This window comes from Myzus persicae, unplaced genomic scaffold (genome assembly GCF_001856785.1).
Source record: "Myzus persicae strain clone G006 unplaced genomic scaffold, MPER_G0061.0, whole genome shotgun sequence".
In the NCBI taxonomy this organism is placed as follows: Eukaryota; Metazoa; Arthropoda; class Insecta; order Hemiptera; family Aphididae; genus Myzus; species Myzus persicae.
This window is the reverse complement of record NW_019103604.1, coordinates 164,812-190,369: the sequence shown is the minus strand read 5'-3', so window position 1 is coordinate 190,369 and position 25,558 is coordinate 164,812. Positions and strand designations below refer to the sequence as shown.

The 25,558-nt window shown below is 27.7% G+C and overlaps 2 protein-coding genes across 7 annotated transcripts in view; one reads left to right on the top strand and one right to left on the bottom strand.

The window, feature by feature from the left end:
- The first annotated feature begins 15,367 nt into the window (after window positions 1-15,367).
- LOC111034914 lies at window positions 15,368-18,050 on the top strand. Its single transcript, XM_022316349.1, has 7 exons — window positions 15,368-15,488; window positions 15,604-15,663; window positions 15,742-15,822; window positions 16,036-16,107; window positions 16,186-16,215; window positions 16,278-16,361; window positions 17,805-18,050. Exons 1-7 carry the CDS (start codon window positions 15,428-15,430, stop codon window positions 17,870-17,872), a joined length of 456 nt encoding a protein of 151 aa, XP_022172041.1. The 5' UTR covers window positions 15,368-15,427; the 3' UTR covers window positions 17,873-18,050.
- LOC111034913 (tachykinin-like peptides receptor 86C) overlaps window positions 17,849-25,558 on the bottom strand; it is a 124,956-nt gene continuing 117,246 nt past the window's right edge. For 4 of the 6 annotated variants that reach the window (XM_022316344.1, XM_022316342.1, XM_022316345.1 and 1 more), the window contains 5 exons: window positions 24,712-24,862; window positions 20,719-20,915; window positions 20,526-20,656; window positions 19,735-19,870; window positions 17,849-17,988 (listed from right to left, as the gene is read on the bottom strand). In XM_022316344.1, the coding sequence (XP_022172036.1) occupies window positions 17,922-17,988; window positions 19,735-19,870; window positions 20,526-20,656; window positions 20,719-20,915; window positions 24,712-24,862 (682 nt within the window). In that variant the 3' untranslated portion in view covers window positions 17,849-17,921. Of the gene's footprint in view, window positions 17,989-19,734; window positions 19,904-20,525; window positions 20,657-20,718; window positions 20,916-24,711; window positions 24,863-25,558 lie in introns of those variants that run through there. The other 2 variants (XM_022316347.1, XM_022316348.1) reach the window with 2 other exon arrangements.

Below are 25,558 nucleotides of genomic sequence, written 5' to 3'. Positions count from 1 at the left end.
TATGTTTTTGATAATTTATATATTTACTCATGGATTTATATTAGTAGTAACTATAATATAACTCTTCCGTAAGAAAAATTAGTACATTGTCGTATTTAAACAATACAATTGTATTTGAGAGAACTTTTGTAGGTAGAGATAAAATATTAATAATCATGGGTTCCTGAAATTCAGAAAAATCATTGGGTGCTCTGTGTGACCCCCCCCCCTTCTCTCTATCAATAAAAATAGTATGTAAAGGTTTTAACCATCCATTATTAATAATAGTGAAATATGGTCTCTTATATTTGCATTACTACCATAGCAATTAAAACGACAGTTTGCTATTGATCATTTAAATAATTGAGTTGGAATAACAATATAAGGGGTTAACAGGTTAATATATTGTACCAAAAAATCCTAAAAACTGTTCAGATACTTACATCTAAATTATCATCGACCATACACAAAAAAATAATGATACTTGCTCTATACGCATGATGGATTGTCTGTTGTTTCATAAATCGATTTATTAAATAAAATACTCTTTTAAAATAATTAAAATAATATATTTTTTTTAAAGAAAATAGTTAGTTATTAAAAATGTTTGATCCAAATTTGAATTCTTATGGATTACCCAACTTTTCAAACAATGGGTGCTCGATCAGTCTACTTAGAGCCTATATGTATGTTTATAATTACTTTGTTTGAAGTTGATACATTTCAAAGTCCGTTTATTTCTTTTTTTTTTAACTAGGTATGGTTGATACAATAATTACTGACATGTTCACAAAAGTATAGAAGTATATTTATTTTAAAGTCAATACTATGTTTACAATATATAAGTGGTCAATATAGATGTACTATAGCCGTATATATATTACAGGTATTTATAGACTATTGAAGTGTTTGTTATGATTCAAGTGTGTATAGAGAAAATGACAAAATGTGTAGGTATATAAAAACCAAAGAATAAAGTATTATATTTTTATAATACACTCAAATAACATGTTATTATTTAAACAACAAATGCTACGTTTATAGCAAACGTTAATACATTTAGGTGGATAATAAATATTCATTAATTTAATTTTTTTTTTTTAATGAATCTTTATCTTCAACAGCAGGGGCCATTAGCTGTATACATTACATTTCACTTATTTTTGATAACTTATATTCGATAACAATAATACAGAGGGGAACTTATAACTATTTGTTTATCTTTCTGCTAATTGCCAAACATATTTCTTCATTTCGATGCTCAAAATTAATGATACTACGTTTTTTTGGTGGCAGTAGGGTTTGATTATTTCATATAGGTTCTCTGGTATGTTATGTTTTTCCCTTTGTTCTTCACTCGATATTTTCTACTATTATTTATAATTCTGAATTGTTTAATTGTATGTTATTTAAACTAATTGTTCATAACTCTCTGTGTATTATAATATAGGATATGATGTTTTTGTTGTATATATTTTACAATACTTGATAATGAATAATGATATCATTAAATAAAATATTCGAGATTAATTGTAGATACATTCACAAAGATTTAGAAATTTTACTCAAAATTATACAAAACTATAACCAATAAATGGACTTTGCATAATGGCATAGAATATCCCCACTGGTAGTCCACCTCGCTGCCTGGAAATAAGTTGGTGCAGAAGAGTCTTCTTATATTCATAAATGTAACTTGTGTAATTAATAATTATGTAAACTAACTTTAGGAACTCCGTCAACAGATGGTTTCCCTCCTCTTGTTTCCACATGCCTTGTGCCCTTATACCTATCACGTACATAACGTATTAACATATTATAATTAATAATATATTTCTGAAAAAAAAGTATTTACATTAACTCAGGATAAACAGAAAAAAGTAATTCTTGATTTTTTTCTAAGACTCATTAGTAATTTTCATTCGCTATAGAAATATTTGTGTTTTTTTGAACAAAATGTTCTTAACAATCAATATTGTATTTGCTTTGAAGAGTACTGAAAATTGATGGTTTTTTTATGAGACTTTCACAAAACATTCGTTTCATTCGTGTACCTATAGTTGACAATGCAAATTTTACTTGGGAATAAGAAATAACGGAGGAATTCGTATACTTTGTAAGAAAGGGCTTATCGAATTCGGTTGTGAATATTTTCTATAAACCAATTGTTGTTGAATATAATAAATATTTTATCTTTTAAGTTGAAAAAGGTAGACAGTCTAAAAACATACACGTACACGTCATGTAAACTTCTAAAAGGAAAATTCGGACATATTATATATTAATACATACGACGTTGTCAAGATTAAGTTTTAAACAAATTTAAAACAGAAATATGTCTCGTGAACGTTTTACAGATATGATGACATTAACATTTTGACGGGTTACAGTCTAATTTCGTTAACTTTAAAAATACGTAACTATTTTACGAGAGCCTCATTCAAACACCAGGGGTCTGGTAATGTATCATTTCTTATAGGTAGTTGTCCAATTGAAGTTAATCCCTCTTAACCATACCATCAGCACTTGTGGCACATTCATAATTTATTTAAAAGTTAAAGATTTCATATTTTGATCCCGTAAATATCTTTAATTTACGAATACATACTAGGTACTTAGTTTAAATTAAATTAAATTTTTATTTTTGTGTTCGGGTGTTATAATATATAGTTATATACAAAGGCAGATATTTTACATCTACAAGCAGGATATTTTTACCTTCCTTTCATTTTCAAAAGTTTTTTTTTTTTAACGAAATGCATATAAAAAATATATTGTTGATTAAGTAATTCTTTATTATTTTAAATTGAATACAATAATGTTACAATACAATTTATAACATTCTTTGTAAGCAATAGAACCACAAAAATAAAGTATAACGTCTTATCGTCGTAATATATAGCTATAATTTTATATAAAAAAGCTGTTTCCAGGTTTCTAGGAAGAAACTTAGTTTCTCTAATAACAAACATTTGATTTGTATGTGACTATTTCAGTGAGTTAGTAACCTAACAGCTAATACTTACAATATAACATAATATAATATATATATTTTTAAGTACCTTAAATTTGCAGTTCCAATCACCTGCTTACTCTGCCTGTAAGATAGGTTACCCGACGCTGGTTACATAGAACGATTAGTTAGGTATACTTGTATGCCTAGTTAGTTATCATTTGGAAAACGTTTTATATATTTTTTTAGGTTTGTCTTCATAGAGCATGTACTATTTTCTCAATTATCCTGGCTTTTCTGGAAATTAAAAAAGAGTTTGATTCCTGTTTTCAAAAACATACCTGCTTTGATAAAATTATTATTCTGATAATATAATATCTACATGATATTTTGCATTCTCATGTACTTATAATATATACGACGTATGTAATATAAACCAGATTTAGAATTTACATATGTTGAACATTGTACTAAAAAAAATTTCATAATTATTAAGGTATATTAAAATGGTAAATTATAGAGTTTTAACTTGAAATAACTTTAAGTTGTCTATATGAAAATATTTAATATTATAAATAATCTAATAATAAACAATAACTCAAATTAAAAAGGCACTTATATCAGGTACTTAATACATAATATAATTTCTGTTCAACAAAGCGTATATAAACAAAATAATAACTAATAAAAGGTCGTAGGTATCAAAAAATGTAAATTATAATGTTATATAATATAATATATTTGATCTCGAAAGATTTTATTAAACTGGTGTCAAAATTAAATAAAGGGAAAAAAATTGTATTTCTTTTCTAATTATTTTACAATATTTTGATTAAATAGTAAGTAAATTTTCGGAAAATGGAATCAAATTTTTTTTAATATGTTTGCACTAATATGCAAAGACGAAACGGGTAAATACCCTTTCATATAGATCCTTCATTTTGATTTATCCATGTTTATACATGGCAGTTAAGTATATTATAGTCAATTAACTCAATTAAGGATTAAGCTATACAATTTTATGGAGGATCTCCGGATCTAACTCATTTGTAATTTTTTTTTTAATTTGTATTTAAAAAATAAAAATAAATGCCACTAAAACCAGATTATTTGAAAATGATTTTCGATTAGTCATTCTAGCTCTATTTAAATTGTTTCTAAAACGTATAAAATCTGATCCATTCATGATAAAATATTGTCTATTGGATTGGTCTTACACTAAACATTATACATTATACTTTTTAGTTGATTAATTTCACGATCGATTGGATTTGAAAATGCCTTAATAATATATTGGACCTAAGATTATAATATTGCACAAAACAAATTTGTTGATTTACAGGTGCATGTATTATTCTGATTATCCTGCAAGGTTATATTATAGGCACTTGAAGTACCAGCTTAAATATGTAGTTTTCGACCCGATAAGTTGAAGGATTCTCTCAATTCTTGCTCGTCAACACCACGGAGCCCAATGACTTCCTTTGTAATATTTAGGCCGATATTGTCTCCCACCCTTATCATTACCTCTGCCATTATATTCAGTAGTGCCATGCCTTTCTTCTAGTAGTTCTGTTGATTATTAATTCATCTGCATATACGAATTCATAATATATAATATACACTCACTCTGTTGAGGACTTTGTTGTTCTCACCTATGGTACCCTCCTAGACTCTTCTAACAAGGACGTCTGCAGTTGCTAAATTGAATAACAACACTGAAATCGTTTGTTCCTACACTAGTCCTCCGCGTATTGCAAATAACGTGGATATACCGTTTATTGACTCGATTATCGAGTGCACGTTCTGAAAGTGCAAAGCCACAGCCACTCATATGAGATTTATAGGAATAACTAATGAGCTTCTATCCCAGCTTTTCCTAAATTGTGCAGTAATTTTGCTGACTATTTTGGTGTTTTGCGCCCTGGGACAAAAAAATAAAATAAAAATTTGATTGTTGTGAACAACTATTATTTAATTTCTAACTAAACACCTAAATTTAGAGGAATTTGTAACTTACTATATTATATTTTGTAAACAAGAATAATATAAAATAATAAAATAATATATCAAACTTATATTTTCTACAATTGTCTTTAAATACAAAAATACTCGATTTTTTTTTTGCGTATTCGTGTTTTCTACTTTTCCATAATTTGATGGAAGCCGAAAATCAGATCATCTGTTATAGACTTATACTTTTCTAAATCTATTTTGATATAGCTCTTTATCTATTATTTTCTCAACTTATTAAATTTATTTCCGTATAATCTACTATTAAAAATGTACTGGGAATAGCATTTTGCACTCTGCACTTAGTAGGCGATGTAACGCCACTGTATTTCTGTTTCTGTAGTTTCCATTTGTATCATTCAATTTTCCTGTAAAATTATTTTTAATATCCCTAGTTTATTGTAAATGAGATTATTTCATAGACACCTACATTTTTACTCTTGATATTATTGCAAGCTTAAAAACTATCTTGGAATTATATGACATGCAGTATAAACAGTATGGTAACACTATTATTCAAATTATTTTTACACTTTAAAATATTCATACATATTATATATATCATTTAGATAACCATATATGATTTCAATAAACTTATAATAGTTATAGTTATGGCATAGTGTTTTTTGACTATAGTAAACTATGTATTATTATGCCTATAAAATATACTATTTATATACCAAATGGTTCGTTTTATTAACAATCTAATTTAAATATTATACTCAACGGAGTAACACATGGATATAGTGTACATTTAGATTGATCACGGTCATATATATTGTATACTATGGTTTACGCGTGACCTTAATTGATAATTATTCACTGACAAGTATAATGAATACATTATTTTTAAGCAATAACAAAATAATTACCTATTTTAAACGCGTAACCATTTTGACTGTCTATTACGACATAATTATGATTTTATATTTTCGTATTACAAGAAGGTATAGTAATAAAAACTAAAATACGGTTGATTTAACACGCCACCGTAAGTATTTCATCAAGTCAAAATCTTTACGACGGAAACATTAGCGATTATCGTTGCGCGGGCACACGTCGGTTTGGCTTATTACCATGGATTTATTATATATTTAGACCGCGATGCATATAAGCGGAAATCGAAATTCCATTATACATTTCGTGACTGGAAGAGCTAATAAGTAATATGTACAAATGTTTAATACGACTTGGCGAGCAACCCTGAAATTTCAAGACAAAAAGTGTTATCGCAATATCGCATTGTACATTAAAACACGACAAAATGTCAAAAGGTCGAGGCAAGCCCCAGTGATTTCCAGCTACCACGTGTCGACATTTTTTGTAATGGTACGTGGTATTTACTCTGTGTTGTAGTATTCGAATGATCTTCGAAGGTTGCTGTATACGACACTTATACACCGTGACTGCAGCCGATTGTCGTCACTTAAATAATATAATGAAACTTATTTACCTATAAATATACGGGATGTAACAGAAATATCTGACAAAAAAAAGTGTATGCTGGTTAAATGTTTGACTAAAATTGTGAAAGATTAACAAATAATTTAAGAAACTCACTCATGTCAAGAAATTCCTGAAAATAATGTTGTGTAAAAAGTTATGATGATTTAAATTAATTTACTCCAAAAAAATATTGATATTTAAAAAAATTGTATGAAACAAACTACATGCCTTAGATACATTTTTTTACCCTAACAATTTTTCTTATAAAACAATTTGTCTGTTTTTTTAATTTTCCAAAAAAAATTTAATCAAATTTTAAAATTTTTTTTCAGTTTCAAGAAATAATAAAAAAAATGTATACAAAAAATATAGCGCTAGTGTTTAAATAAACTGTAGGTATAAAAAAAAATGTTTTTTTTTCAAATATTAACTATAATTTATAACAAAAGTTATTGCATCAGTCGCCTGCAGTTGTTTCCGATATGACTATACCCACTTGTATATAGGTAGGTTCTCGCAAAAGCGAGGTCCGGACGGACGTGACTGGCGACGCAGGTAGTCAGCTCGAGATCCGTCAGCATTACTAGTTTTCCGGTAATCCCTTCCGCACCTATTATACAACGCATTCGTCGCAATTCGTTTACTACTTTTTTACGTGCTCGACAGTAATACTGATGTACTCACAGCCACATATGGGATATTGTTGTACGTAGTCCCGGAACAACTTGTCCGACCCATATCAGCCATTCGTCCGATATTCGTCTGACGCAAAATCCGTTCACCGTTTTCGAGCAAACAAAAATGAGGGGGTGCGGGTATCACGTTATTACTGTACATTTGAAGGTTTCCAGCTTACCTATCGTCAATGCGTATAATATTCAATCTGAATTAAATTATAAATAATTGCTTTTGTACGAAAAACGATTCTGATCGAAGAGGGAATACTATATATTTTTTATATGGCTAATATAATTAAACGTATTTTATGAATACTTCTATTGAAGTATAGTTTATTTTACTATTAGTATTGAATTAATTTTAGCCTTAGACGTTGAATTTTAAAACACCATTGTGCGTATAAAATATACTTACGTTAAAAGTTTCAAGTTATGAATAATATTTTTGAATGACGACAAATTGTAATCCTTAGTTTCAATATCAAATTATGTTATCACACTTCGTTGAAACACGGCAGGTATTATATTATAGTTTAAACATATATCTATATCGACATATAACTGGTGTCTGCCCTCAGTGGTGGATCTGAAGCTGAATTTCTTAACAGAAAGTTTTAAAAAGACAAGAAAAGAATGTATTACATCGTAATATTATATTATTCAACACCGAATATCATCATCATTATAGTTTGCTGTAAATTGTGTAAACAGAATAATACTATTTAAATTTAAAAATCTGCATTTCCCAGATACTAACAAGATAAAAATACTTAGTTGATAGTAACATTTAATCTAATTCTTGCATATTCCGGTTTAGTTCAAGTAACAATTAAAAAAAAAGTACAAGCAAGGGGATAAATCACCCCCTCAAATTTGATACTGGCTATGTAACCCGCCTGGCAAGTCTCGGCAATATGTGCGCCAGGTGAACTTAATAGATATGTAGTTACCTGCACCTGTAAGAGTTTAGCAGCTGCGTTGTGATCGATTGAGTAATGTGTTGGGGGTTTTTCATGGGGAAGGGCTAGGGGAGAGGGAGCTTATGAGAATATGTTTCGACCACTTCAATATATATATAAATAACGACGATTTTTTTGTTTTTTCTTGAAGCAGACATGTAATTTAGTTATAAAAACTACCTATATTATAAACATTGTGTACCTAGTACCTACGTAGAACAATAATTGAAACGCAAAATATACTCTATTTATTTTAAACGTGCACATAACAGCCACTTTCTTTCCAATTATTCGTAACTACATATTATATATTATGTTTAATATATTGTAAGCAAAAATATTCATACATATATAAAATATCCAATGTATTATTCATGTGCATTTCAATAAATAACGCAATAGAAATAGACAATATTAACTATTTGTATGCATGAATAATATAATAGATACACTCAAAACAAACACATTTTCATAATATAAAATATTCCATATTATTGTCACCGCACATAAGCACATAGATATAAGGGCTGTGGAATTGATTATTGTTCTGATCAATATTTTTATTTACTGTATGTCTTTAATTTATTGACTCTTGTGCTACACGTCTTAAATAACATTTTAGATTCTGAGCGGATTGACAAAATATATTGATTGTACAATGATGTGTGTTATTCTTGTGTCTGTCATCAACATTTTTGACAGTAAAAATTTTTCGAAACAACAACAGCTTCTCTGGTATGAAAATAAATCTAGCTGATACTTTGAGGGGCCAAAAGGGAAAACAATTTAATAGTTTTTAAAAACAGCAGGAAAAACAAACAAAAAATTAGGGAAAAACTGAAATTTTTAGGGAAAACTAAAAAAATTGATGCTGTTTTTTAGTAAATAAAATATCACAAACATTTTCAAATTACTTTGAGTTAGAAACTCATAAAAAATTTTCTTTTTATGTCATATATTTGAAATTGAATTCAAGATTCAACAAGTTTTCTTACATTAAAAAAAAATGAAGTTTACCGGAAAGTCAAATTCATTTTTTACGAGCGATTAAACTTAGACATTGGATTTTCACACATAAATAAACAAATTCTAGCACAACGATTTTCTTGTTTCGTTGTCATTCAAAACATAATATTCGTAGATAATTGAAATGTTCATAAAATGTTTATTTTATCATTTTCTTTACATGATACAATTTTCAAAATGTTTTGACTCGTTTTGAGTTATTGATAGGCATTTGAAATTTGAAATTTTTTTAATAATTACAACAATGACTCTGCAGATGAGATCGACGCTCTGCTGATCTGATGGAAATTAATGACATACTTCTCGAAACCCTGTAAAACATTTTAACGGCATATTTGAACGGCGAGTACGACAACTCTGACTTGAGTCCGTGGCTTATCGTTTAGTGTCGTCTAGAGAGCCTAAATAATAAGAGAGTGGTGAACCGGCTGAACGTTTTCTATTGGTTGGCTGTTATCACTGATCATGGCCCCCATTTTTCGTCCAAACATAGGTAATATTCTAGTTTATTCAAAATCGAGTGTAGGCGTATCACGTATAGTATATTGTATATAACATAGTAAACTCGTTAAAATATTATTTATTTATTTCTAATACTATTTAATTGAACTGTGTGAGCATGCAGGCTTGTTGTGCGAATGGTTGTTTTTGACTCTAGTGAAAATGATCTCTTAGAAGGAGAAATGATAACCACAGTAGTAATGGACAAATAAATATAAACAAAATTAGTAGATAACAAAAGTTAAAAAATTGAACCAAATGAAACCAAATTATGAACTAAAATAAAATCATTTTATAATAATTAAATTTTAAACAAAAAAGGCGACAATATATTAGATGAAAAATGGCCTCTATCTACACAATTGGCCACTCTCTTATTATTAAGGCTCTCTAGTGTCGTCTTACGTGAATGGGATCGACGGTCAGATTGATACATATATCCTATCGTACATGGATGACAACGATAACGTCGAAGGCAAACCGATCGAAGAGCCACCGATAGATGACGAGAGCGTTTTTGCAGGTGGAGGTGGATGCAGTTCATTGATGGCCAGTGTAGTAACGTCGTCAAGTGGCGACGCATCGACTCCGAAATTCGAGACAATCGATTCCACTCGGGATCCGGAGGTCGGGCCACTTGGTGACTGTGACGTAATGGAGCTTGCACTTTTAATCCTTATTGATCCGACCAAAGGAGAATCGGTTTATAACAGCTTTGGAAAACTTGTATGTTGGCTGGACCCTCTGACGACAACCAGAAAAATATTTATTTAAGTCATGTTGTTAATTTTTACAATATTTTGAAGTTAATATCTTTGATATTTTAATATCTTTATGTAATGTCGATATAGTCGTAAGAACTTTTTAAATTCAAAAAGTTTACACTTTTTTAAAATATTCTAAGAGTATTTTTGAATAAGTACTTGTTACAATCTACTTCATTTTTTTTCAATTTATTATTTTTCAAATGTTTGTCTTACTTTAAAAAGTTTGTACATTTTATAAAATCATAAAAATAAACGACTTAACTTTAATTAAGGTTTTTACAATAAAAATTCTTCTTACAACCAGAATTACATAATTAATGGGTATTTTGATTTTTTTTTTTACTATCAGTATAAAAAAATAATACAATAAATGTTTAATAATGCTCAAGAGTCTACAATAATGATTTATCAGAAAAAATATTAATTAGAATTAGTTATTTAATTTGTCAGGTCTTTCCGCTACACTCTACATAATATATATGTTCAATATATAACATTTCGTTGATATAAACATTTTAGTATTATACATATTAGTATATGTTTAATATATTTACGATATTTGACAATTGTGGCAATCTTCATATTTATTGAAAAAATATGGCCAAGATGGCAAGGCCCCATGTCTTTCAATTGTACCTAAATGGAGGGGTCTCTTTTTAGTTAGCTGACCAAGTAATGTGCCTGTGGCCAGGCCGCACTGTTCGACAACAATATATAGATAACTCTGGACGATTGTTTTTCGTGGGTTAGGTTAACACTACAACTACTCCCTGCTAAAAAAAACTTATATCTCTATATTTAGTTTTTTAAATGAAGTGCGCTGTTTCTAACGCTATTGTTGTAAGCCGCTTCTTTTAAGTTACATTTTTTTTAAATGTTCTTAATGAAAATTGGCACCAAGTTTGTAGTTTGTATACTGATTTAACATTTGGTCACTGGATGGGATTAACTACTGGAGTTAATCGTGGATTAAATCCGAAGAATGTATCATTATTTTAATAAAAATAAATAATTATAATTTATAGTTGTCATACTGGTTTAGCTATCATCAAATAAGTCGAATGTAGCGACAAAATAAATGTCATTTTCGGTACGCGAACTGAAAATTTCTAGTGCACCAAATTGAATCGCTACATTAAATATATTGTAGCAACACTACGTTAATTGCAACAAAATATAAAGTATCGTCGCGACAATTAATTCGCTTTTCCCAACCACTTCCTAAGTATAAGTCCACTATTTTCGGATTTTGTATTCGGTGACTTATTGTACCTACCAAAGTCATAGATCACGCGTCCCTTAAATACCCACTTCAACGTTTACGTTTACCACCGAAGCTAAAATGAGTCTAATGGTTACACACGTAGCAGCTTTTTAATTACTTTTCGCGGTTTGACAGAAATTTATGTATGTGATGGTCATGTGAGTACTTAACGATTACAATTATGGAACCGACGTAGTTCATCTGATATCAATATGTGCTTTTTAGGATCCCAGCTGATCTTTTACATCCAAGGCCAACTCTTTGAGATTTTAGTGTTGTTTATTGTTATGAATAGTCACCTTAATTTATAATGATGGTAATCTACCCTATAATTAATTCGATAAATAATAAAATATTAATTGGTTTTTCACCGATTTGTTTAAGTTAAATTTCTGTAGTATGATTTGTGTAAGTATTAATTATTATAACCGCGTGGATTGTTAAAGATATTATATCAGTATTGATTATTAAAGTACCTACTTATCTCTGGCTTATGATTGGCTTACATACTATATAACATTTTTAAATATTTTTTGTTTAAAAAAAAAATGTAATTGACATCATATCGATTAGATGTAATTGAGATTTATTTATAATCACAATAATTTAAATATATATTTTGATTTTTAATTTATTTTAGTATCAATAAGTGAACCATTTAGAGTTACTTACAGCAAGTAACTACAGAGTAACTACACGGTTATCTGTTGTCTCCTTCTTACAAGTGTGCAACATGTAAAAGTTATGCTCAGCACATCACTTTTAGCTTCATTAGTTAGAGAGAATCGAATGAAAATTGATACTAATAAAATTATTTGTGTTTGTTTGCGGGGTTTATACAATGGATTCAATTTTTAGCAAATGTTGAGTACCTTTACAATAATACAGAATAAATGGAAAAAGCTCATAACTTACTTAAAAACTGAATCATCGTAAAACACTTACATTCAAACACAGATATTGTATTTAACGTCAATTTGTATAATAGGCCGATTCACTCTAATTTTGAAAAAAATAAAGCTGAACTTGATGTGCTGAGCATAACTTTGGTATGACGCACTTGAAAGATGTTGATAACAAAGGTCTGTGTAGCGTTCCTTAATGCATCCTTTCTACTGGCATGTAGTAAACAGTAAACTAATACATATATTATACCTACCTTATAATAATTCAAACGAATAGTTAAATAATAGTAATTTGCAGCGCCAAAACAAACATGGTCTTTGAGAAGCAGTTGCTTCTCGTTTATTTAAAAATATTTTAGGATGGGTGCTCAATATGAAAGTGAAAAACAATTACTAAATAATATTTATAGAAGGAAAATTCTAAAAGTAATGCTAATAGTACTTGTGTTTATTATAAATTGTTGGTGGGTGGGTGGGTGGTAGCCGGTAGATCAATTTAAGGTTGAATTTCAGGCAAAACATATTTTAGTTATTTAATGTCAGATAAAACTGACTTCATATTTTTATGTTTTGATTGACGGCTAGTTTATTCAGGAGGTTTAGTAAAATGTTCAAATTCATGAAACTTGTTACGTAAACATTTTCTTATTATTTTTTTCATTACCTACCAACTCCTGTCACGAGCAGAATTAACAGAATTTAAAATGTGAATGTTGTTTTTATACGAAGAATATTGTCTATTATATTTAGAATTCAAATAATTCAGTACACTAATAGCATCAATATAAAATACAATTTAATATAAATGAATGCTTTCCAACAGAATCTTATTTAAATATAAATTGTTTTTAAAAAGTGATTGAAGTTCTTCTCTAATTATATTATTTTAAAGAGTTATGAGTTATGACGATTTGTATGTTAATGTTTATTTCTTAGGTAATCACACATTTTTTGGTTTTAAAACTATTGTGCTAAAATAATATGATGTTACTCATTTATTCACCACTCTTTTTAAATATTGAGTCATTATAATTTATTATGACGAGCACTCAATATTCAGTGAGTAAATATCGATTAATTTACTAATTATATAATCAATCATTATTGACTGTATAGATAGCCACTTGAAAAATAAATGCATGAAATGTATATATTCTAGTTCAGACAAACGAGTCAAAAACAAATCTGTAGAATTATTATAAAATTTCAATGATATCGTATAATATATGTTCTATTATTTTAATATTACTAAATAAGATATCAGTGCTCTATATTTTTCTGTCTCTGACCCAAGCACATGTTTTTGTCCATCTTATTTATGACTGTCAGAGAAAAAACAAATAAAAAGCTGGTATCCTCTTAGTATTAATTAGTTTGGATTAATACAAGGAGTTATATTATTAGTTGCTGAGAGTATATTCATACAAAAATAATATTTATTGAGATTGTATTAATTGTATTATTTAATATAAATAGTACAATTATGGCATAAAGGTATAAAATGTCTATTAATTTATATTTGTAAATGTATTCTCAATCTAATACTTGATAAAAAATGTACTAAAAATATTTAAATGTGTGCATTGTAAAAAGGATATAACTGAATGCTGAATTATTCTGGTTAGCTAGAGTAAACAAACAAACATTGATCATATCATTTGTAAAATGTTTCTGCTTTGGAGCACGTACACAAAGGTTTTTACCTAAATTCCGAAATAGTTTGTTTGCCTTAATAATAATAATAATAATAATGATAATGTAGTGTTATACTTATATACTCATAATATAAGAATACTTCCATTTTGCAAGTAAACAAATTGTAGCAGGGTTTAAGGACATAAAATATCCGATATTATTTTACAATAAAAAATATGTCAACACGATTTGTAATATACATGGTATATATTTATATGTCAATACATGTGTTAATGAGTTTATTGAAGAGAAAATTAAATTAATTATTTTTTCTGATAAATTAAGATAACTAAGTAATTTAAGTGTGATTTTAGAAAATGATAGGTACCTACCTATAATGCTAATGCTGTAGTAATTTGCTGAATGCGCTTAATGTTTGCAAGGTTAAATAATTATGAATATAATTTCCAATTAACTACGAAAATGATCCTGTTTTATGGTTTGAAAAGTATATAACTACTTGCATCAAGAATAATTAAATTATAATTTTAAGTATAGCATATTTTAATTTGTTGTATGCAATTATTACAAGCTCTCTTTGTTTCACAAAAATGTATGCTATTGGTATATTTATTATGTTTTTGTATCTGGTATAATAATAATATAATATATTTAGTGGTGTGCAAGTTAAGCTAGTAAAAACTTAAAAGTTTTAAAGGTATTCAGTCATACATAACAGTTTAATGATAAGGCTACCTATATCACATATACCCGATATAGGTCTGTCATACAAATAAACATATAATTTATATTGTTATTTTAAACATCTCTGCCTCACTGCTGGTACTTCTTGTTTACAGTTTGATGTCAATTTTATTAATCAACAATGGACATAATAATATAATTAATAATGTCCTACAATAATACAATTGAAGCTTACTACTTAGAGATTCATTAAAAGTTACGATTTGAATAACTTGAGTGAACATTTTATTGTACCCACATTTTGTATGTCATACAGAATTCAACTTTTTAATTTTACGGATAGGGTTTTGGGATTGATATAGGCATAATAGCTATACTTACGTCATTCGAATGTAAAAGACAATCCAATCGAAGCAGAAATAATGAGTAAATATGAAAAAAAAACAATAAGAGATAAAAACTTGGATCACGTAACTCTCTAGGGTATAATAGACTTTATGCCTGTGTTTGAGAGTTATGCGTATATATTTATGTTTTCCTTCTTTGTAGTATTCCTATAAATTGCAAAGGGTCCTACTAAAATCGTTCATTTGAAAAATGAAGCCTTTTGGAGTGTGTTTTCTGTTCATTTGCTATTTGACTGTTATAATTGTAACAGGTAAGCATAGCATGTAAAATATTAAGTATATTAGATTATATAAAAAGTTCAACCTTTTAAAAACATATTATTACCTAATATATTATATGCTATGATTTTATTTTTATTTTCCAAGAATCCGTCCAAGAAAAAAACGTTCAACAATACGGCGACCCGTTTCTGAAAGACTTACCACGTGAGTGTATTTAATCATTACTTACCGATATCATTTAAAAAAAACGATGATAAAAAATCAATTTATATATTTTTACAGTTTACTACAACTGTCGACCTTCTCTTATCATCGATGACGGTGTTGTCGAACGAACCTGTAAAATTACATTATCTGCAGACAGTAAGATTATTTAGACATTAATCAATAGTGTTAAATTTTATACCTTAAGTCTTTATTTTGAATTATAATACGTCTTTTAAACAATAGTTTTCTTCTTTAATTTTGATTTTTAATGAGTTTATTACTCCTAGCCTTTACAATTACCCTAAATTACGATATAAACATTTCGAGAGTCAAAAATTTTAAAAAAATGTATTATATCTTGTGATACAGTACCTCAGTCTGCAAAGGCTAGAGCAAGAGCAGCCACCAATATTATCGCAAAAAGAGGAAATCAATTTAAAAGTGAGTGTTTTCGCTAGGTTATATATTGACAACATATGTTGATCAATTATATTGCTTTAATTATTTATGTTATTGTAGATTTCATGCTGGGCAAGGACACTTCCAAAGGTAAACGTCTTTACAATTATTGGTTAAATTGTATTAATATTAAACATAAATATCAATTTCAGATGCGGGTAGTAGAGTTCAAAAAGGATCATATATACCTGTAAAATCGAGTGGGAAAAGAGACGATTCGACTTCTACTGCTTATGGTAAGTATAGGTTTAAACTATAAGATAAAATGGGGGAAATATGTAACCACTCTGCTGTACAATAGGCGTCAAGTGCACCTAGGCATTGAGTAAGTCTCTTTAATTTATTTGTTAAATTTGAATTCAATGGTAAATAATAAATTGTAAATGAAAAACGACTCTGATCGAAGACATTCTGGCCGCAATCAGCTTATAATAAAAAGTGTATTTCATAATATTATGATTTTTGATATTAATTATATTAAAGTAATTTATTTTACCAATGGCATCACTTTAGATTTATTTAAATTTTGCCAAAAAACGTATGGGTTAATACCACCTTACCGCAGAACAGCGTAAAAAGGTTCTTGTTTTAACTTATAAATAGGCAATTGCTTATAAATATTATAAATGTATTATAAATGTCATTGTGTAAATAAAATATAGTAATATTATACGTAAAAGCTTCAAGTCCCTACTAATATATTCGAATTACAACAAAATAATTAAAATTGTTATTCCTTATTAAAATATTTAATTTCGTCATATTTTAAGCTTTTAAGAAATTGTGATTATATAGATTTTTTGTTACGGAATAAACACGAATCTTAGCTTTAAACATTTTTTAACTAAAAAAAATTTGCAAATTGTTGTGTTTTTGATAAATTTTAAAGAAATTTGTACGTAGATCGCTTATAAAAAAATCGTTTGCATGCATTTTAAATATACTTAAATAGCTTTAGTAGAAACATTCAATTTATTTTTCAAGCTTTTTGACTGAACAAAAATTATATTATGTATAGAAAATGATAATATACATTTCGTTGGACATTTTGATTTAAAATTTTTATTTTCTCTGAATTTCTTTTTCTCAATGATTAAGAAAAGTACAAGGAACTTTTACTTTTGATCCCCCATTATGTACCAACTAACTAGGTTTACTTTATTACCAGAAAAGATATTTAAGTAGAAAATCTAGCAGTTTTACTGCTCCGAAAGATGATGATAGATACACAATAAAAACACATCACTATAAAATCAGTAAATTCATCGGTCCACACAAAATCTGAAATATAAGCGAGTACTTACAATGGATTTTTTCTGAAAAAAATAAAAAATTAGACATTATGCCGCTTACAAAATAATTGGGTATTTGGAATAACAGATCGAGCTACTAGTACAAATAAAAAATAATATTTTTAAAATGTCCCGATGATGGAGCTTACCAGGGGTCAATTGAAACTTGTGTTTATAATCATACGATTTCAGTTAATATACACATATTATATAGGCAGTTAATAATACGGTTACCGTTACCTATTTCAATATACGATCATCTGGTTAGAAATATCTTTCAAGATATCTTCATGAAAGTATTGTTAAGCGTACAATAAATAAATAAAAACAATTTTTTTTTAACAACATAACATTATTATTTAACAGTTATTTATAAATATTTTATAGGTATTTACACGGGACCCAGTGACATGGACATTTTCCAGAAATGGCTGTCGTCGTTTTATTTACAATAGGTCTTGAATTTTCAAATATTGGATCTTCGTACGATATTCATCATCAACGTCATTGATTATAGATAAGCTTCTGTGTAGAAAGTTTTCTAGTCTTCTGTAGTTTTTGAAGCCTAGAACTAATAGCAAAATATGTATTAATTTATTTATATTTGAATTGAAATAAAAATAGTAAAAAAAATCTTGTTATTAATAATTTATGAATATTTGAAACATAATTAAATACACACTAAAATGCGTATGGAATAAGTAGTTCTATATATTAGAAAAACAAATCATTTGGTATTAATGAATGATAACTATTTATTTGAATGGTACTGGCCCCGAGTTATCTTAATTATTGATAACATCATAATTATTTAAAAATATGGTAAGAAATGTAATACCTGTATTATGAGGTATATGGTCGGTGACAAAAAACTTGTGTTCGTAAAATGTTGGGAATGACATAAGCACTAAGTGTAAAGTTAACTACAACTTAAGGCGCCCGGTGCCAATGTTTTTTGTTCATAAAACTATTCTCTGCGAGGATAATGATCCTGTTCTGTTGAATAAGCCAAATTTGATTAATGTTTTTTAAACTAATAAAGGGTAATATTTCGCTTTTTTCTCCAAAAATAATAGAATTTTAAGCTTTTTTTACAAATTATATTATATCTTCATCTGAAATAAAATAAAACATCGAATTTCAATAGTCCAAAATTCGACGAATCAACAAGGCCTGTGAAGTCAATTTTTTCGATATAATACACAGTATTAACTCCCCCCTCCTCTCATCTAAATATTGTATCGGGCAGTAGATTAATGGACAAATATTATAATGAAGGTTTCAACTAAAATATAAAATATAATTTTCAAATTGTATGAAATTGTGGAAAATTTGAAAAATCGATACCAGGCCCCTTAAGCCTTACAACCTAATTTGATATCAAGGTATAAAGTTTTAGTTTTTAGTTTTTTTAAAAAAATTAGATTAGCTTACAAAATATTCAAGTATATTCAACTTAGTTGCTCAATTAATAAAAATATTCTATGTAATATTTATATACGTTTTTGGGTATATATATATATATATATAACTAAAAATATATATTGCAGAATACATTAGTTTTGAGGCACTTTGTATCATTTTTTTAAAATATTTCTACAGTAAATGCACTTATGCATAATATGTTCTAAAATATCTGGAAAAACTAGTTTTTTATAATGTAATAAATAATAATATATTATTTATAAAAGATAAAACAGGATGAGGATACTATTTCGTTTCATTCGTTTCAAAGTTGTTGCAGTTCAAACATCAATTCCAATGATCAATTTTTAGTTGATTTGTAATATAGCATGTATGTAGCGTGTTAATAAAATAAAATTCACGAACACAAGTATTTTGAAAATATTGGTGTAATATTTTGCAAACTGAATTTAATTAAAAGTATAAAAAATGGTTACAATAAATTGGCTTAATTTTACACTTTTTATACCACACATAAAGTGTTCGGGCTTGCATTTGTGTACATAATTTAATGATTATGCTATGTACACTTAATGAATATACAAGTTAATTCGTTAGTTAATGTTGTATACCTATTCACTTTTATTGAATATAATGTTGTCTTAACCTAAATAGTTGGTATCATCAAAAATAATAAAATATTAATTGATCATTAATCAGAAATGATATGGCCAGTGTTATACAATGTCTAGCATATTATTACAAAGAGATAGTTAGAACCAAGAAAACATTTGTTATTTAAATTATATAAATTTATTTTTATTGTGATCCGTCTGGCATTAAATATAATTATAATAATACATTGTTATTATGTTTTGGAATTAATTGGTAATAATATGACTTTGTGTTTTACCTTTGAATGACACTTGTTTCTTGATTATTTCGTGTGTTTGGTGGGTGTCGTACTACTTCGCTGAAGCCTCTGGGTAGACATAATACTTGGGTTTCTGGTGGGCGCCGTAAGTGTTGGACTCCCAACGATACTGGACCTGGTTAATCGTTCCACTATAGAATTTCAAAAGCTACTTAACTACAAAATGGTCGTGTCTATGATGTAGGACGCCAATGGCAAAAAACGAAGAGTAATTAAAAATACATTTACGTAAATTAAATAAATCACAAATTTCTTTGATTAATGACATATAAATACCTAGGTAAGTTAAAAATGTATGCAAATAAGGTTATTGTGTTCTGCAATGAATATGTTTTTAATAATGATAATCTTAAATAAAATTAATCAATATAGGTTCTAATTATAATACATCATTAATTTATATTTTATAGTGAATAACTTATTTGTTTTCGTTGTTTTTGAAAATAATAATAATGTTGTTTATTTTTAAAAACTGTTAAATTAGTGCCTACAGTCAAACTTTTTCCCTTTCTTTCTTTTATTTTATATTCATGAAATTGTAGGTGTATCCCCATGCATTCCCAAACTGATTAATATTTTATATTCTGTTGTAAAATAATCATTTAACATCAAATCACCATGCAACCTAGAGGTTTTTTTTATTATATTACAATTTTTTTTCTACCTGCCACACTACTTATTTTTATGCTTTCATATTTAATGAGTAATGGCTGAATTCTACAGTATACTAATCTTTTCTATTATTTTTGCACGTATTTTAAAAATGTTACCTGATTTTGACCGGGTCAAGTAATAGTGAGATTCACCGTTCATTCGAATTACGTTAAGATCAATAGAAGCTTTGTCATGGTTTCTTAAGCCTCCACAATAGCATATGATTAACTTGAAATATGCTCTGAATCTGTTTTTAAAAATGTATCAGTTATTCAACAATATGGCGACGATTAGATAATTACCACATACCTAGGATTCATCCAATAATAAATTATCGGATTCACCATCGAATTTGACATTGCTAACCAGTAGAAACTCAGGAACAGATCTTGCACATACGTTTTGACTACGATGCCTTTGTTGTGGTACGCGTATACGAAATAAGAGTGATAAGGCAACCAACAAATCAAAAAAATTGCCACCACTACAGCAAACATTCTGACGACCTAGAAAATCAAATAAAACATTGGTTGTATTATTGTATTTAGGTGACATTTTTTCCTTAAATTGAAATTAACAAGCGTTATTACTAATGTAATTATGTTATAATAACACATATTTTAATATTTATACCTGGTCTATAACTTCGTGGATCGAATTTAAATTAAATTTATTTTCATAACTTAGCTTATGGGATGACGGATAAACCAATTTCGAAAAATTTTTAAGTACAAAAAATCTGAATCATTAGTATTGTTTTTTTAACAACGGTTTTACATTGCAAAGTTATTACTTCTATTATTTTAACTATATTAGGTACAATGCACATATGTGGATTCGTCAGCGAGTGGGGATCCTGTTGAGCTCATAAAGTTTTTTTTATTCCAGAATACAGAAATTATTGACCACAGAAAAGCATGGATTACATTTCGACCATATCATAAAACAACTGAACCGTTCGTCCTGAAAACGCCCCAGTGCCTTCGACCGGAATCAAGTGCGTCATAATATATACTTGCGTCATTGATTTTTAAATCATATTTACGACCGTGGTTAACGTATTGCACCGGGAGTGAAGTTACCAGGGTATACTAGGTTGTTTTTATAGAATTGACGATATGAACTATAGAATATAAGCCACCTTCAACCGTATATTAGTAACATGAGCCGATTCAAATTCAACGTCTTAGTTCAATATAGTAGGGTGGTCCAAGTACAGGATTTTCGAGAGTCGGGTCGTATGTTTCCACATTAAAAACATATCATACTATAACAAACATTGTCGGAGTACTTTTAATCACAGTTAACGCAAAATTTAAAGTAGAAAAAGTGGTGAAAAATATTTATGGTAAAAAATATTCCAATATGAATTATTTAGTACATTTATTGTTGTGATTATCCAAGAGATTTCGTGAGTTTATATCAATCGCGAAATTAAAATAGTTTTACAGGTTAAATTTCCTGCAAAAATATCTAATATTTGTAAATTATTAACAATTTTTTTTGTTTTTCTATCCCCAAAAATTAAAATGATAATAATACAAAATAATAGTAATACCAGAAATATAAAAGTGGAGTGTTAAGTAATGTAAGTATATTTGTATTAACGTGAAAGTATCTTAACAGATATTAATGGATTTGTAATAAAAACATGGCAGAATACCAAAAACAAAAAAGTGATTTAGTAGCTGAATCTGAAATGTTGATCCTTACAAAAACAACGTAATTGTGTGAAGGCATCCTTTATCCAAATTTTAGGATAATAAATAAAAGTAAGTAGTAACTGGAGTATGGAGGCGAAGAAATTGTTATCAATGAAAAGCACTATAAACTATTATACTTTACAGCATAAAGTATTTATACAAAAACTGTTTTCCAGATTTAAAATATTATAATAATACAATGTATTATTCTTGTAAAAATTAATTTAATAAGTAAGTTGCTAAGTAATTCAATAACGTTTGATTTTAACCTCAACATGACTTGGATTAGTAAATCTCTTATATTTAATTATTTAAAATAATTTGTCAGTATTATGACTTTCTGCTTTAAATAATTCTAATTCTAATTTTCTTAAAACAGTTGTACATATATTTCTTCTCATATGTTTTCATGAACGGATCCTTTTAGTATGAGTTTTTGAAGCTTTATATTTATTTGGAATCGTTAAAATATTTTAAGCTTTAAAATAACATACGTATTAGAGTTGTAGACGCCAAAATAAAAGTTTTATTTATTCTTTAGAGTTTAGAGTGTTACATTTACATCACTATACAGATTTACACTAACATTATGGCAAAGGGGTGATTTATGTTTTTGGGTTTAGAATAATTGGTAGTTGAATGAGGACTACACTTTTACGATGACTGTAAAAACTTGAGCCAAGGTAGAAGAAAGAATTTCTTTATTCACACAAATCGATGGAAATTAGGGAAAAAAATTCAATAATGGTCTGGTTGTTACCATACAAATTTATATTATGTACATTTTATTGGAACGATAAATTATAAATTCATTATTATTTAAGGACTAACAAACAAACTAAAAGGGTAATATTATAACGGTTTAAAATTCTTGCATAATATAATATATCTAATATAAATATTTTCAAAACGTAATAACATAAAACATGGTCAAATAATATAGTCTATAATAAAAGTACTATATTATTATTATAATTGTCCATATTTTTTCATAATAATGCAGAATGATAACGGAAGAAAATTTGTCGAGTTTAATATAGTCCTTTTTTATAAGTAGTAAATTCGTAAAATTTAAAAATATTTCGAATTTCGTGACTTTTTTTTTAATCTTTAGAATACTATATTGTAAAAATGGCATATTTGATATTATTTATTTGGTTGATGATTATGTTCATCTTTGTTTCTACTATTTTTATATAACTGACGTTTGGTACAGTAAATATAGTTTTCAAAACGACGAGTAATTTTCTTGAAATTACAAAAAGAAAAAATTGAGTATGTAAGTTATGTCCACCAACACGTCATATTTCGTGTAGTTACCACTTTTATCTATACGGTACGCCCGTCATACGTGTTGGATATAGCACTGGGTGAATTGACATTTAACATACGGAATTTGAAAGAAACTTCTGTCAAATTAATATAAATATTTTTGTTATGGAATAAAAGTTATATTATAGTGTTTATGAAATGTGCAGTTTTTACTTTTTTTGTTTAAATGAGTCACAAAGAAAATGGGTAAGCCTTTTGAAATTAACAAGATAATATAATAAAAAATACATTTTTTGAGTATTTGAATATTGAAACATCAAGTTTTGAAAACAAAAAGTCACAAAATTAATTAATCACACGTAATTTCAATAACTTAAACCTTAGTATATCATTTTCAGATATTTTGTATACAACTTTAGTAGCAATGTTTTTTAGAAATTACATAATGTAATGTGTTTCTTCAGAAACACCAATAACCCTGGTAGCAAGTTGAGGCGTATTTTTATATAAAAAATGTCTATCTCATTAGGGCACATTTTAAAACTGTTCAATTACCAATATTGTATAAAGTACGCTTTTTAGGAAAACAGTGGTTCTAAGCTGTGGGTTAAAAATTGATTACCTAGAAACAATGGTGTTCGGGACCTATTCGCTTGTAATGGGTATAATTTTATGATTGAAGTTTTGTATAGGGTCTCAAAAACATGTAGAGGAAAAGCTTAAAATTGTTTTATGTTTGGGGTCATTGCTCCATTTACGATTTAAAATTGTATTTACTCAACATGGATCTTACAAAGAATCTACTTGGTAAATAGTTTTTAAAATTTTACATTTTCACCACTTAAAAAAAAAAAACGGCGAAAATGGATATAAAATGGTTGTAAACATATGTTTGCAAATAACGAGATTATGCAATAAAAATGTAAATCGACCTTATACATTAAATATTTTTAATTTAGGATTTTTTCTTTGAGAAAAAAGTGTTAATGTTTCCTGATAACTGCGGACCATTATGTCATTAAAACTAAATGTATAAAAAAATGTTTGAAACTGTCTTAACATAGAATCGATTTACATAATATAACACAGAAGTGATAAAGAAACTGCTCATTTACAAGGTTTGACCTAGTTGTTTTGTTTCCGTCGCCATTATGCGAATTCCTAAATAATTTGTTTCCTCTCACGAATCCAATAAAATATGTTGATTGTGACTATATTTACAATATATTTTTTATCACTTAGCTATGACACGTATAAATTGGTTAAAATAGAACGTGTTTTCAAAGCAATATTACGATGCATCATTAAAAAGGTTGTGGGTACTCACTTTTCTCTTCGATTTGATTGACTCCACATGTCTCTGGGTCATCTGTCCGATAGTTTTACTTCCCCATAGTTCTCTACCCATAATTGAATAACATACAGCCATTACGGCCAATGGTATTATATAAGTGACGCATAGAAACAATATGTTATATCTGTAATGTGAAAATATGCGGTATCATTAGGCAGTGATAAATTCGAGTTATATGGAATATATTAAAATATAATATTTTATACATTTAATAGAAAAAGTGAGACAAACATTACTTCTTAATCTTAAAATATTCCATATAATATTCTTATCATGTATGCTCTTAATTTTGTACTGTGTTATTAATAAGTCTATAACATGTAAGTTCACCCCTTTAATGTACATAGAGTGTATTTATCTCTAATATTTTATTCTTATTTTATTTTTATTTGTTAACATTTAATGTCATTATATTCTCCTGAAAATAACTTAATACATTGTACTAAATAGTAAATTGTATCCCATAATAGGCAACTACTCACGCCGAGGGCAGTCAGCTTCATGATATTTTATTTAATAAAGTTGCTTATGTACCTATGCATTGCGTGCTTATATGATTTAAATTATACAACCTGAGTATGTGACTATAATATAGATTTATAATATATTATTTTGGGTATCTTTAATCTACTAGGTACTAACCTAACCTATTTCTCTAATCAAATTAATAAACGGTCAATGCAAATGTTAATCGATTGAACTTTATGAGCTTTATTCTGTTTTAAATATCAAATTATTTTTAGGAAACACAATAGTTGAGCTTGTATATTGTATAAAATAGAAATAATAAAAAACATCTATGAATTATTCAAACATTTAA

Coding starts and splice junctions, on each gene's coding strand:
- LOC111034914 (XM_022316349.1), top strand. CDS start 15,428: ATGAAGCCTTTTGGAGTGTGTTTTCTGTTCATTTGCTATTTGACTGTT. Junction 15,823..16,035: donor AATTACATTATCTGCAGACA/GTAAGATTATTT, acceptor CTTGTGATACAG/TACCTCAGTCTGCAAAGGCT. Junction 16,216..16,277: donor GGGCAAGGACACTTCCAAAG/GTAAACGTCTTT, acceptor TATCAATTTCAG/ATGCGGGTAGTAGAGTTCAA.